Source organism: Microcaecilia unicolor, chromosome 1, assembly GCF_901765095.1.
Source record: "Microcaecilia unicolor chromosome 1, aMicUni1.1, whole genome shotgun sequence".
NCBI classification, from domain to species: Eukaryota; Metazoa; Chordata; class Amphibia; order Gymnophiona; family Siphonopidae; genus Microcaecilia; species Microcaecilia unicolor.
The window spans coordinates 722786601-722801925 of NC_044031.1; the positions used below are offsets into that span (position 1 = coordinate 722786601).

A 15325-nucleotide genomic window follows, 5' to 3' on the forward strand; every position below is an offset into this window, starting at 1 on the left:
TCCTTCTGCAAGTCTTTGGTTTTCCCATTTTTTGGAACTTCTTGCTTTTGGGAATTTCCAGTGTCATCTATGACTGGAAGAAGAGAGACCTGAGACTTTCTTTTTAGGCCTACTAGAACAGTCTGAACAGGGCTTGGAGATCAGAAGCACATGTGTGAAATAAAATTTGAGTTGCTTCTAAAACATCATTGGATCGCTAGACTTGTCCTTTTGTCTCTCCAAAGATGAAAATCTAATGCTTGAGAATTTTGTAATGACTTACCTTCGAAACTAACCCAAAATGTAATGTTTCTTTTCACCATAGTATGTGAGATTGTCCTATAACTGCAAACCAGAAGCCATCTTACAGCTTATGCTTAAGGAATGGAAAATGGAACTACCCAAACTGGTCATTTCTGTCCATGGTGGCATGCAGAAGTTTGAGCTTGACCCACAGATCAAACAGGTGCTCAGCAAGGGTCTTATCAAATTTGCTGTAACAGGAGCTTGGATTATAACTGGAGGCACAAACACTGGTAAACAAGATGCTGGTTTCAATTTACATGTAAATGCAGAGGCATAATTTTCCCAAATTCTGTTATATTAGCAAATGCTATTGCAAATACAGTCGACCCTTGATTTAACAGTCTAATTGAGGGGAAGAGGTGTCTGTTCAATCTAATTTTCCGTTAAATTGAAATGTCTGAAAAATTGTGTCTGTGCAAAACCAAAAGGCTGCTAAATATTACATATTATATTTTGCAGAGCAATACAGTTGTATTAAAACCCACAAATTTAGCTATATGTGAGAACATCACATATCATGAATTAAGAAATATATACTACTAGTAAAACAGGCCCATTTCTGACACAAATGAAACGGGCGCTAGCAAGGTTTTCCTTGGAGTGTGTATGTTTGAGAAAGTGTGAGATTGACTGTGTGTGAGACAGGGGCGTATCTGAACTGCAGCGGTAGGGGGGGCCAGGGCCAGAGTGAGGGGGCACATTATAGCCCCCCCCCGCCGCCGCTGCCATTACTGATCCCCCTCCCCCAGCCGCTGCCATTGCCAATCTCCCCCCGCCGTTGCTGTCGCCTACCTTCGCTAGCGGGGGACCCCAACCCCCGCCTGCCGAGGTCCGCTTCCTCCTGCCACTGCCGGCTCCCTTTAAAAGAATTCCTTCAGCTGGTGGGGGACCCCCAACCCCCGCCAGCCAAGCCGAGGTCCTTTCATTTCTTCCACTGCAGTCTGCAAAGCTGGCGCCGAAAGTTTCTTCTGAGTCTGACGTCGCTGCACATTGTACGTGCAGGACGTCAGACTCAGAAACAGAATGAGTTGTTTCTGAGTCTGACGTCCTGCACGTACAACGTGCAGTGACGTCAGACTCAGAAGAAACTTTCGGCGCCAGCTTTGCAGACTGCAGTGGAAGAAATGAAAGGACCTCGGCTTGGCTGGCGGGGGTTGGGAGTCCCCCACCAGCTGAAGGAATTCTTTTAAAGGGAGCCGGCAGTGGCAGGAGGAAGCGGACCTCGGCAGGCAGGGGTTGGGGTCCCCCGCTAGCGAAGGTAGGCGACAGCAACGGCGGGGGAGGGTTGATGGTGGTAGGGGGGTCCAGGGCGAAATCTGCGGGGGCCCAGGCCCCTGTGGCCCAACGCAGATATGCCCCTGGTGTGAGAGAGAGAGAGTGAATGTGCGAGTGTGTGTGTGTGCCAGAGAGAGAGTGAGACTGTTGGGTGCGAGTGTGTCTCCTCTGTCTCCACTCCAACCACCCAGCAATTCTCCTCTCTCCCCTGCTCCCCCTTCAGCCACCCAGCAATTCTACTTTTTCCCTTGCCCCCTCCAGCCTCCCACCGATGTTCTTCTCTCTCCTGCCCCCCTCCAGCCACCCAGCGAGTCTCCTCTGTCCCCTGCTCCCCCTCCAGCCACCCAGCGAGTCTCCTCTGTTCCCTGCCCCCCTCCAGCCACCCAGCGATTGTCCTATCTCCCCTGCCCCCCCCCAGGCACCCAGCGATTCGCCTGTGTCCCCTGCCCCCTTCAGCCACCCAGTGATTCTCTTTTTTCCCTTGCCCCCCCTCCAGCCACCCAGCGATTGTCCTATTTCCCCTGCCCCCTCCAGCCACCTAGCGATTGTCCTCTCTCCCCTGCCCCCCCTCCAGCCACTCCTCCACGTTAATCAACATATATTAAATCCCCCCCATGTGCTACAGAAAAGCACCAAGCACATCCTATATAATAAAACGCACCTCCAACGTTCTGAAGCTGTAGTTCCGGAATGTTGCAGGAATGCTTGAAGGCTTCACTTTCTCGGCTTCAGAATGTTGGAGGTGCATTTTATTATATAGGATATGTATACTATAATCCTTCCTGTTATTACTGATCTAAGGAATATATATATAATACTATTTCTCAGTGTTTATCATTACAAATTGGGGGCATCTTTTACTAAGGCCCCCAATTTGTAATGATAAACACTGAGAAATTGCTAAAATTGTGGGTGCGCTAAACGTTAGAGATGCCCATAAGAATGCATTGGCGTCTCTAATGTTTAGCGTACCCACAATTTGAGCGCACGCTAAAAATGTAAGCATGCCATAGTAAAAGACGCCCTTAATGACCTCTCATTATCTTAAATTAAATAGGGAAAAAATAAAATTTTTACTGTTGGGGGCAATGCAAAATCAAACAAGGGATCTAACTCTTATCATTGATGAAGTGTATTATTCATTGGATCACTCTATTAAGATTTTGGGAGTTGTGCTAGATGATAAATTATCTATGGAACATCAAGGGCCCTGTTTACTAAGCCGCGCTATAGGCGTGCTAGCGTTTTTAGCATGTGCTAAATGCTAGAGACATCCATAGGACTATATGGGTGTCTCACGTGTTTAGTGAGTGCTAATTTTAGCACGTGCTAAAAACGCTAGTGCACTTTAGTAAACAGGGCCCCAAGTGAATTCATTTGTACGGAGTTCCTTTTATGTAATGAGAAAGTTAAGGACTATTAGGTGATATTAATCGGAAGATCTGTTTAAACTGGTGGTACAGTCACCGATTCTTAGCAAATTAGATTACTGTAATATCGTTTACCTGGGCCCACCAAAACGATTGCTAAAAAAAATCCAAACTGTTCAGAATGTGGCTGTTTGATTTTTTTTTTCCCTTAAGGAATCAGACAGAATTACACCATATTATGTTAAGCTGCACTGGCTTCCTATAGAAGCTAGGGTGTTGTTTAAGATGGGATGTTTATTATTTAAGATTGCTTATGGCCTGATTCCACAATATATGCTTTCTTTAGTCCATTATTCAGCCACAGGACAATTTTATAATATACGAGGTTTATCCCTATTTTCTTTTCGTAGCCCTCAGGGGATTATTTCTAAAAAAAAGTACTTGTTTATTGGCATACCAAGCATCTAGACCGTGGAACTCCCTAAATTAAGGCATTTGCCTACTTAAATATCTTTAAGAAGGGATTAAAGACTTTGCTCTTTAATAAATATGTGACAGGGAAGTGATTTATTGCAGTTATTATCTTGTAGTTGTGTTTTATTTTGTTAAGCTGATTATGTTAATTATTTTTATAATTATGGTAGATTAATTTGTTACAGCCTAGATTTATTTATTCTAGCTTCTTTGTTGTAATCCACTATGAACTATGCTATTGGTATTAGTGGGTTATAAGAGAACTATAACTGTACATACATACTGTCACCTCTGAAATCTGTTAAATCAGGGTCTGTTAAATCGAGGTTTGACTATATATGTAGATCCCTAACCGGTGAAGTTCTCAGAGATTGTTTAATTGTTATTTGATTTATTTGATGCATTGCTAATTGTCAACAAATATCAAGCAGCTTACAATAAAAAGAATATACACAAAATAGAAACCTCTTCCCATCTAACTCAGATCCCCTCTCAACAACTCCAATTTGAGTATCATTTATCATCGCCACAGCACCCCCCTTTCCCCATGCTGCCCTCCACCCCCCCCCCAGGCCCCAGTAAAGAACTAGACCTTAAGCTCTTTATGGAAATGTTAACTGAACTGACCCCTGAGCTCCAATGGGAGGGCATGAACAAAAAACATTAGCAGAAAATATTTATAAATCCTTAAAAAAACGTCTGCTCTTTTTTTTTTTTTGTCTGAGCGCAGGTGTTGCAGAACACATTGGGGATGTACTGAAAGAACAGGCTTGCATACCATCCCGCAAGATTTGCACTATTGGAATAACCCCATGGGGAGCAATTGAAAATAGAAATGATCTCATTGGAAGAGATGTAAGCACTGTCCTGTTCCCTTTTTTTAATTTAATTTTATTGCAATTTTTAATATCATACAAGGAATATCACAGCACTCTTTTATTCCTTGTCTTATCTGTGCTTGATGTGTTAAAGTGTGTATATGGGATTTTTATTCATGTGTTATTTATTTGAAATATTTATTACCTGAACAATGACAAAATACATAAAATCAAGTAAAAACAGACAGTAAAACAAATAAATTAATATTTTCTTGCATTAATATAATGCAAACATAGTTACTAATTCCAGTCATCATCATATACATTCAAATTTACAAAATGCAAATACAGTACCAAATCCAGCTCTCAGACACATAGAGGGGCATTTTTGAAAGGGCATCCAAGTCAGAATAGGGATGTCCACATCAAAATGTCCCAAATGGACATCCATCTCGCATGTGTTTTTGAACAGAAAATGCATTGCAATTTCTTGTTTGAAAATATGTGAGATGGACGTCTTTGTGCTGGAGACGTCCAGCATGAAGAGCCATTTCACAAACTTGAACATCCAAATTATAAACAGAGCAGGGGCGTAGCCAGACTTTGGTGGGAGGGGATCCAGAGCCCGAGGTGAGGGGGCACATTTTAGCCCCCCCTGGCGCCGCTGACCCCCTGCCACTTTTGACCCCCCATCGGCGCCGCCATCCCTCCCATGTCCCTTTCAATCCCCTCCCGCCGCCGCCAACCCTCCCCCACCACTGCCAGGTACCTTTGCTGGTGGGGGCCCCCAACCCCGCCAGCCGAAGTCCCCTTCAGTGCTGGTCTCCAAGTCCAGCACATTCGCTGATCTGGATTCTGTTTCTGTGAGTCCTGATGTCCTGCGGCGGCGGGAGGGGAGGGGGTTGAATGTGGCGGGGGAGGGTTGGTGGCAGGGGGGGGTGAAAGCAGGGGAGCCAGTATTAAATCTGCGGGGGCCCATGCCCCCACCTAGCTACACCCCTGGAACAGAGAAAAACAAGAGACATGGACATCTGTATAAATGGCCACACTGATATTTGTACAGAGCAGAGGGACAACCTAGTGGTTAGGGCAGTGGACTGTAAACCAAGGGACCAAGGTTCAAATCCCATTTTAGTTCTTTTATTTGTAATTGTGAACCCTCCAAGAGCAGAAATATACTTACTTTACCTGAATGTACACCACTTCAATAGCCTTCAGCATGGGTGTAATTGTTTCATTTGGGGGCAAAGGGTGTGGCTTGGCACATTAGCATATTTATTTGCATATATACATCTCATATATATTCATTATGGCTATTAAAAAAAAAAACCCAAAACAACAACAAACACACACATGCACCAGACTAAAATGCTGAATAAGAGGCCAGCATATCAAAACAATGAAGATATGGGAAATTTCTCTCACTATGCCCCCTCTCAAATTAACATGAATTAACAAGGGGAGAATGCACTCTCCCTCTCCCCTTTCCCTTGGCCTGACACCAGTGCCCTCCCTTTTTCTACTTCTCCAAATCACAGTATTCTCTCCTTCTTTAAAATAACTCCACCCCCCCCCCCCCCAACAAGTAGCACTTTTTTCCTGGGGCCATCCACAGGCAGCACTTTTTCCTCCTCTCCTTCCCTTCCCCTCCACTTACAGGCAACACTTACCCTCAGGAGCTCACGGTAGTCTGTTGCCTGAAGCAAGGGATGAGATGGCACCCCCTCCTTAAAGCAACCAAAAAAAGGGTCCCCTGAAAACTCAGATCAGGAAGGAGGGTGAGGTCCCCTCACTCTAAACCAGAGGTTCTTAACCCAGTAAGTGTTCAGGATATGCAGAATGAATATGCATGAGATAGATTTGCATAGAATAGAAGTAGTGCATGCAAATCTATTGCCTGTATATTCATTGTGGATATCCTGAAAACCTGACTGGTTAGGTGTGTCCCGAGGGCTGGGTTGAGAGCTCCTGCTGTATACACTAGTCAGGCAGTTGCCCCAGGAAAGAAGAATGCAATTTGTACTCCCAAACTATACAAAACAAAACTGCCAGCATTGATGATATGCAACAAAAATTATTTGAGTTAAGTTATGCTTCCTGAAGCTGTCATATAAAAAAATACTGACCCCTGACTCTTCATTGTCACAGTGTTAAAATGAAAGCATATATCTGCATCCACAGGAGTCTTCTTCATGCAACAATGAGTGCAGATCTGAACTAGAGCATCAGTGCTGTAGTGAGGGCGGCTGACACCTGGGGTGGGTCGCCACTGCGCACCCCCCCCCCCCCCCGGGTGCAGCACGGCGCATCTCGGTGAGCACCCTCCCCCCTCCAGAGTGCACACCCCCCCCCCCGGAGCGCATTTGTACTTGCATAGGGAAGCGGCGAGGAGCGATCTGCCCCGAGTGCACGTCGCTGGGAGCTGCGTCGGCTTCGCTGGTTCCCTGCTCTCTCTGCCCCGGAACAGGAAGTAACCTGTTCCGGGGCAGAGGGAGCAGGGAACCAGCGAAGCCGACACCCCCCCAGTGGCGTGCACCCGGGGCGGACCGCCCCACCGCCCCCCCTTCCTACGCCCTGTAGAGCATTTTCCCCACAGAATTCACCATACAAAATAAAATCTGATTCTGGTTTCTTCTCAGTATCAGCAAAATAACCCTCTCTGTAACAGACATATTGGGCCTGATATTTAGCTGGTGGCAGTGTTATGCTGACCACTGCAGACTTTATTCCCAGATATCCAATGCCAAGCCATGTCCATGCACCTGCATTGAATATCCAGGAATATGCAGCCAGATAAAACATAGGATGAACCGCATTAAGATAGTACTGTGTTTAATGCGTTTATCTTAGCCACTTAAGTGCTTTATCCCCCTTACAACTCACCATACAAAAATATTCAAATTGTGATCATCACCTCAGGAATGGCACAAGCTTAAAGCAGATGGGTTTTTGTTTGCCCCAGAGCCTGCTTTCAAATAGGGCCAGACTCTTTATGAAATAACACAAAACCCTGCAAAAAGACACTCAAAACCTATACAGAAAACGTAACACACAACAGCCCTAACACACCTATGAAAAGACAGTACTATAAATATTATACTGGACCCTAGAGCACCAATATACCTGCTACTGGAAAACTGGAACAAGCTGGATGGTTATATATTCCTACACAGACACTACATGCCAACAGAATCTGTCACCTCAGTCACACATGCAGAACATATACAGACCATCATATGATACAAAACAGGGAACTGCAAAAAACATGCCCACAAAAACTGAAATAAAGATCCCTTCAAGAAAGCCAGACTCTGTAAGCAATACAAATACTGGTAAAAGAGAGACAGAAATGTATTTTCTCCTGAACTCTGCAAAATACAAAAATAGAAAATATGTACACTTCACAAAGCAGGCACATCCCAGTCCTTAAAAAGCATTAAATAAAAACATTTTTTTCTTTTCTACCTTTGTTGTCTGAGCATTCTGTTTTTCTAATTGGGCTGGCCCCAGCCTCTTCCACTTTCCACGTGTCAGTCTTCTCCTAAATTCATTTCTAGGTTGGCTTTTCTCTTCTCTTGTCTTCTTCCTTTCCTTCTCTACATCTGTCTGACACTGATCTTTCATTTTATGTTTTCCCCCCATTTTTCTCTTACTCTTTAGTACTTATTATCCATCTATCTATTGACTTACCACCTCCCTCTCATTCCCTCTCCTGCACTCCCACTCCCCACTCTGTCCCTCCCTTACTCAGTCTCCAAAATCCCTCCCCCATCTTTCACCCACTTTGTTAGCCCCCATTCTCATCCTCTGTATTCACTCTATTTGCCCTCATCTACCGTCCACTGCATCTCATCATCCTATCAGTCCCAGCTCCATGCATGTCTCTCCTTCCTTCCCTTGCCTCCAAGGCCACTCTTCTGTCTCTTACCCTATACCCTATGCCAAATAGCTCCTTTTTCACCATCTTTTTAACCCCATTTCCACTCATTTCCACTCTAACTCAACCCCCTTCAAAGACCCATCCCCTTCCTTCCTTACCCCTCACCACAACCCCCATCCCTTTTCAATACCTCTCATCATCTCTCTGGTCTTCCAGTTGTTCACATTATGTCTTAGTCTTTCCTCACATTAACCCCCTTATCATACCCCTTATTTCACATCCTCACTTATTTTCCCAACCCATTAATATACCCCAACTCATATCTAAAACTGCCAAGTATTCACTATCCCTTCAAATTCTCTCTCCATCTCTGTTCCTCTCTCCTCCACCCAACCCCATCTGCTCTATTCCCCTCCTTTTCCACCCACACCTCCTAGCCTGATCCATCTTCCACTCTGTTGCCCTCCCCTCTACCCATACCCCTAGTCCTGTCCATCTCCTGCTTCTTCCCCCTCCCACCCCTAGTCCCATCTATTTCCTGCTCCTTCTCCCCCACACTTCCAGCTCCATCTTCTACTCAGTTCCCTTCCCCCACCCACACCGCCTAGCCCCATCTTCCCCTGTTCCCCTCCGCAATACCCATACCCCCTAGCCCCATCCATCTTCTGCTCCTTCCCTCCGCCTCCCTACCACTCCCAGTCCCATCCATCTTTTGCTCCTTCCCTCTGCCCTCAGTCTCATCCATCTTCTGCTTTTTACTATTTCCTATTTGAATTTTTTCTTTCTCCATGTCCACCATTATTCCCTATGTGTCCCTATCTGTCTTGTCCAGCACCTACCCTCTGTGTCTCTGTCCCTATTTCCATGTTCAGTATCTGCTCTTTATGACCCCATACCTCCCGCCTGGCCCACTTCTGCCTCTGCACTCCCACCCCAAGGCCAGCTTCTCTCCCTCTTCTCTCCCCTGCCCTCTTCCTATGGTACTGCATCTCTCTCGCTCTCTCTCCCCCTTCCTCTCCCTGGATAAAGCATCTTTCCCAATTTGTCTGCCCCACCTCATACATCCCATCTTTCTCCCCCACTCCAGCATGTCTCTCTCTCTCTCCTCTGTGAGTCTAGTTTCTCACCTTCTCTCTTTTTTTAGCTCCTCATTCAAACTCTTTTTTCCTCTCCCCTGGCCCCATAGTCTGGCATTTTTCTCCCTAACCCTTGTGATCTGGCATTTTTTTCTCCTCCCTATCCATGGTTGAGGCATCTCTTTCTCTCCTTTCTCCCCTGTGAGGTCCAGTGTCACTCTCCCTCTCTCCTCCCTCCACCCGGAAGGTTCAGTGTCCCTCTCCCTCTCTCCTTCCCACTGAGAGGTCCAATGTTGTTCCCCTTCTCTCTTCCCCCCATGAGATCGAGTGTCAGTCTCCCTCTCTCTTCCCTCTCCCCAGGAGATCCTGAGTCCCTCTTCCTCTCTCCTTCCTCCCCCTAGAGGTCCAGTGTCCCTCTCCCTCCCTCCCCCTGGAAATCCAGTGTCCCTCTCCCTCCCTCATCCTTCCCCCTGGAGGTTCAGTGTCCTTCTCCTTCTCTCCTCACACTCCTCTGCGGGGTCCAATGTTCCTTTTCCTCTCTCCTCATCCCACTATGAGGTCCAATGTCACTGTCACTCTCCCTCTCTCCTCACACCCCACTCACGAGGTCCAAGATCGCACCCCCTAATGAGGCTAGAATCGCACCACCCCCACAAGGTCCGGGATCACATGCACCCTCCATGAGGTCCGGGATCACACCCCCCCTTGTGAGGTCCAGGATCGCACACATACCCCTTGTGCGTTCCAGGAGTGCACAAATACCACTTCCCCTGCAAGGTCCGAGATCGCTCTCCCCCTCACCCTTCTCCAGCATTGCAGTCTTTAGTTTGTCCAAGCTGCCATCAGCCTGCCCCAGATGCCTTCTCTGCAACTTCCTGTTTCTGCATAGGCAGGACACTGCAGAAAGAAGGTTTCAGGGGCAGGCTGAAGGCAGCGTGCTTACATTGCTAATGCTGCTGGCAGCCTGGACAGATTGAAGACTGCAGTGCAGGAAGAAGGGAGGGAGGAGATAGAGTGATCATGGATCCTGCAGGGCTGCAGGGAGGGGATGCACTACTTGGGCAATGTGGAGGTGGCAAGCCATTTGGGGGGCAATGCCTCTCTTGCTCCCCAAACTACGACCATGGTCTTCAGGCTTGCAGGTGGTTTATATGTTTAGGTACAGTAAGTATTTTTCTGTTCCTGGAGGGCTCATAATAAAAACAAATTAAGAGTTAAAGTAGGATTTGAACCTCAATCCATTGGTTTACAGTCTACTGCTCTATCTACTAGGCTATTCCTCAGACCTGCTTCCTGCTTTGCTAAGAATGCCCATAATACCTGAAGCTGTCATGGAACCTGGTATCTCCTTTCAGTTTCACTTTCAGGGGACAGGGAATATACAGCAACCACTGGGAGATTAAAGAGGTGCCTTAATCCCTCCAGTGGACATCTGCTCAATCAGAGCAACATTTTGTACCCTGGACATTCCTGAAACAGGTCTAAATAAGGACGTCCTTCTTTTAGACTTGGACGTTCTGATTTTGGGCCCTGCCTAGTCCCACCTAAAACATGTCTTTGAAAAATTGGGATTTAGACGTTTCAAACACATGGACATCCATTTTAGCATTTTGGGACATCCATATGCTTTGAAAATAAGCACCTAGGCTATGTCTACTATCAAGTACCTTAGCAAACAATAACTTCTTCAGTTTCTTTCTAAAAGTACAGTAATTTGTTATTGTTCTAATCTTTACATTTTGTTCAGGTTGTTGCTCCATATCAAACTTTGTTAAACCCTCTTAGTAAACTAAATGTCCTAAACAATCTCCATTCGCATTTCATTCTTGTGGATGATGGAACGGTTGGAAAGTATGGTGCAGAAGTTAATCTAAGAAGAGAATTGGAAAAAACAATCAATCTACAACGCATTCATGCAAGTAAGTTTTCATATATGCTGCATTCTATCCAGAAGAGAACAATGGGAGAAGGACAAGGTACATGTGGACGATAATTTTATAACAGGCCAACTAGGATGAAGGTACAATTAGCACAAATTTTGAGGCTATTTTATAAAGACTTAGGTGTGCTAAGGTGTGCTAATAGATTTAGCACATGCTAACGATTAGGGCACACTAAATGCTGCACAGTCCATTGTATATTAATGGGCTGCATGGCACTTAACCCCAAATTCTATATAGCGCGTCTAGAGTTCCGTGCCGAAATCAGCATGGATTCTATATCCATGCGCCTAACTTAACAAGCTTAACAAGTTAGTGAGAGCTGATAACAGCACTTAACAAGTAATAATGAGCACTATTTGGCACTGATTAGAATTTAGGTGCAGAAGTCGCTAAGCGTATTCTGTATCAATATGCACCAAACTTCTAAGGTACACAGGCAAAAAGGGGTGTGGTTATGGTTGGGGAAATTGGCGTTTTGTGGGCATTCTGAAATTTATGCACCTAGTTAATCTACGTGCTGGGATTTACGCCACATTCTCGGTGTAAATGGATGCACGTAGATTTAGGCGCTGAAATATCAACTAAACGTATTCTATAATCAGCACCTAAATCTAGGTACCAATTATAGAATATGCTAAATCAGTGCCAATTTTTTTTTATCTGCCATATATAGAATCTCCCCCTTAACGTACACTAATTTGTTAGCATGTTCTAAATCCATTAGTTCACCTTAGTAATAGGACCTCTAATACAACTCCATTTTGCATAAATCGATGAGTTAGGAATTGCGATGTCCAGGATGTTTACAGTTCCCTGGTATTTTACAAAAGATTCTGGTGAACACAGGCCTTTTGTAATATACTCATATGGATGCCAGCAAATATATGTGTATTTTCCAGCATGGGTAATGAGAGTAATGACTACAAAAACGCATACATGGAAATAAAGAGTGGCATCACTCAGTTGCCTTCACATATAAGTGCTGGAACTTATATGTGGAACTGGAGTGGCCTAGTGGTTAGGGTGGTGGACTTTGGTCCTGAGGAACTGAGTTCAATTCCCGCTTCAGGCACAGGCAGCACCTTGTGACTCTGGGCAAGTCACTTAATCCTCCATTGCCCCATGTAAGCCGCAGTGAGCCTGCCATGAGTGGGAAAGCGTGGGGTACAAATGTAACAAAAATAAAAATATAGTGGCTCCATTTCAGAACACTATGGCCATTATTTTAGAAGGGGGGTCCACAAAGAACAGGAAAACACCTCTAATGAGAAATTTGAGGAAAGTAGAAAATGCAACACGAGCTTCAACCCAGGGAGTGTTGAACAAAGCAACTTTATTGGCACCAAACAAAGATTTGACAGGAGGCTGTGTTTTGGCAGGAAACCCCATCTGCCTCAGGGGTCAAGGATTACACTACTAGTAGGACAAAAATTTATGGTGCTTGTAGTAAAGGTATCCTGGTTTAACTGCATGTAGTTGGATTGCCTAGATCCAAGAATGCTAGCCAAAAGTCACCTTGGCGCTAAAAATACTACTACTACTACTTAACATTTCTAAAGCGCTACTAGGGTTACGCAGCGTTGTACAATTTAACATAGAGGGATAGTCCCTGCTCAATGAGCTTACAATCTAAAAGACAAGTGAACAGTCAGTCCGAAAGGGGCAGTCAAATTGGGGCAGTCTGGATTTACTGAACGGTAAGAGTTAGGTGCCGAACGCAGCATTGAAGAGGTGGGCTTTAAGCAAAGACTTGAAGATGGGCAGGGAGGGGGCTTGGTGTAAGGGCTCAGGAAGGTTGTTCCAAGCATAGGGTGAGGCGAGGCAGAAGGAGCGGAGCCTGGAGTTGGCGGTGGTGGAGAAGGATACTGAGAGGAGGGATTTGTCCTGTGAACGGAGGTTTCGGGTGGGAACGTAAGGGGAGATGAGGGTAGAGAGGTAGTGAGGGGCGGCTGACTGAGTGCATTTGTAGGTAAGAAGGAGAAGCTTGAATTGAATGCGGTATCTGATAGGAAGCCAGTGAAGTGACCTGAGGAGAGGGGTGATATGAGTATATCGGTTCTGGCGGAATATAAGACGTGCAGCAGAGTTCTGAACAGATTGAAGAGGGGAGAGATGGCTAAGTGGGAGGCCAGTGAGGAGTAAGTTGTAGTAGTCAAGGCGAGAGGTAATGAGAGCATGGACGAGAGTTCGGGTGGTGTGTTCAGAGAGGAAAGGGCGAATTTTGCTGATGTTAAAGAGGAAGAAGCGACAGGTCTTGGCTAGCTGCTGGATTTGCGCAGAGAAGGAGAGGGAGGAGTCAAAGATGACTCCGAAGTTGCGGGCAGATGAGACGGGGAGGATGAGGGTGTTAACAACTGAGATAGAAAGTGGAGGAAGAGGAGAAGTGGGTTTTGATGGAAAGACGATGAGCTCGGTCTTGGACATGTTCAGTTTCAGGTGGCGGTTGGACATCCAGGCAGCAATGTCGGATAGGCAGGCTGATACCTTTGCCTGGGTCTCCGCGGTGATGTCTGGTGTGGAGAGATACAGCTGGGTGTCATCAGCATAGAGATGATACTGGAAACCATGAGATGAGATCAGGGAGCCCAGGGAGGAGGTGTAGATTGAGAAGAGAAGGGATTGCTTCAGTGCTAGAGACACATATAGATAGATAGATATAGTTATTCCAATGTGAAATTTTACAGCTTTATTTGTTGTTATTATCTCCTTTTATATGGTGAGTGGAATAAGAGGGAATACATATGTATTTTTTGGTTCTGCCCAAACCTCACCCCTTTGCCATATGTACATATTGCAGATTTTAACTTGTAAATCCCAGTTTTTCTAAAATTGTTTTTTCAAATGTTATTTGATATCCATATGTAAATGCTGGTATTTGCATATGCAAATTATGACTAGGGCTTCTAAAATAAGGGCGAAAATGTTGTCTTTGCAATATTTGAATTCTGACAGTTGAGTTGAGCATGATCCTGCCAATATTTAAAGCTGACCAGTTAAATCGCTTGGTTGGGGCTAGCTGCTAATTTTCAGTGGCACTTAACTGGCTAAGTGCTGCTGAAATTTGTTGTTAGCAATTAACTCAAAGCTGGCTATGTTGGGGGCAAAGTCAGCACTTGGCCGCTTAAGTGCTCAATATTAACTTAAGTGGTTATGTGTTAGCTACTACTACTAATAACTGGCTTTGAATATCCGGCCTGGCTTTGAATATTCAGGAATAACTCTGTCAGCAGTGAGCAAAACACTCACTGCCACTGGCTGAATATCAAGCCTGATTATTTTAACAGAATTACCAAATCTGTTCTGGAATAATCTCTTATTGAAGAGACTTAAATATTGACTTGCATTATCATTCCTTTTGGAAATGCACTTTGAATCTATTCATGAAGACCAGGTTGATTGTTTCTTTAGGAATTGACCAAGGTGTACCCGTGGTGGCACTTATATTGGAAGGAGGTCCTCATGTCATTCTCACAATACTGGAGTACTTAAATGAAAGCCCACCTGTGCCAGTGGTGGTCCTTGAGGGCTCTGGTGGAGCTGCAGATATACTGGCCTATGTCTATAAGCAAACAGAAGAGGGAGGGTAAGCAAGATTCTTATTCATCTTTTCAAACAGAAATATAACAATGGAGACATATGATACAATACACTTCTAGATACATGTCAGTGGGACTTGATTTAGGGGATGCTTGGACAGGGGACTGGTGTCTTGCCCTCTATGGCTCAAAGGGCAAGACATTAATGCATTTAGGATCCTGCAATTGAAGAGAGCTGATGGGAGAACCAGAGTACATGCCCCAATGAGAACAGGTTATCCTTGGAATATTGGGAGGGTATTGCTAGGAAGAAGTATGTGATCCATGCAACTGAAGGCTGCTCAGATTTTAGAGACTGAGTCAGAACTTGCTTAGCTTGAGCTCAGACCTGATTTGGTGGAACCTCATCCTGACTGACTTGTATGAATGTGAGCCTACGCTTATATTTGGGACTATTCCAGTGCTTCCCAACATTTTATCGAATATGCCCTTATGTGAATACTCATAACTTCATATGACCCCAGATGATGGCAGACCTCCCCTCTCCCTCCCTACTTTCTCACTCAGCTAAACTTCATGCACCATCCACAATCCTCATCCACCCAGTTTACCTGAAGATTGGAAGCAGAAGCGGTAATAGAAGAGATGACAGTAGCTAGAACAACGTC

At 45.1% G+C, this 15325-nt stretch overlaps 1 protein-coding gene across 2 annotated transcripts in view; it reads left to right on the forward strand.

Annotated features, from left to right (window-relative positions):
• Positions 1–15325, forward strand: part of LOC115459808 (transient receptor potential cation channel subfamily M member 7-like) — a 214101-nt gene that overhangs the window by 23366 nt on the left and 175410 nt on the right. For both annotated transcript variants that reach the window (XM_030189591.1, XM_030189592.1), the window contains exons 5-8: positions 305–515; positions 4135–4259; positions 10926–11097; positions 14530–14704. In XM_030189591.1, coding sequence (XP_030045451.1) covers positions 305–515; positions 4135–4259; positions 10926–11097; positions 14530–14704 — 683 coding nt within the window. The remainder of the gene's footprint in view (positions 1–304; positions 516–4134; positions 4260–10925; positions 11098–14529; positions 14705–15325) is intronic.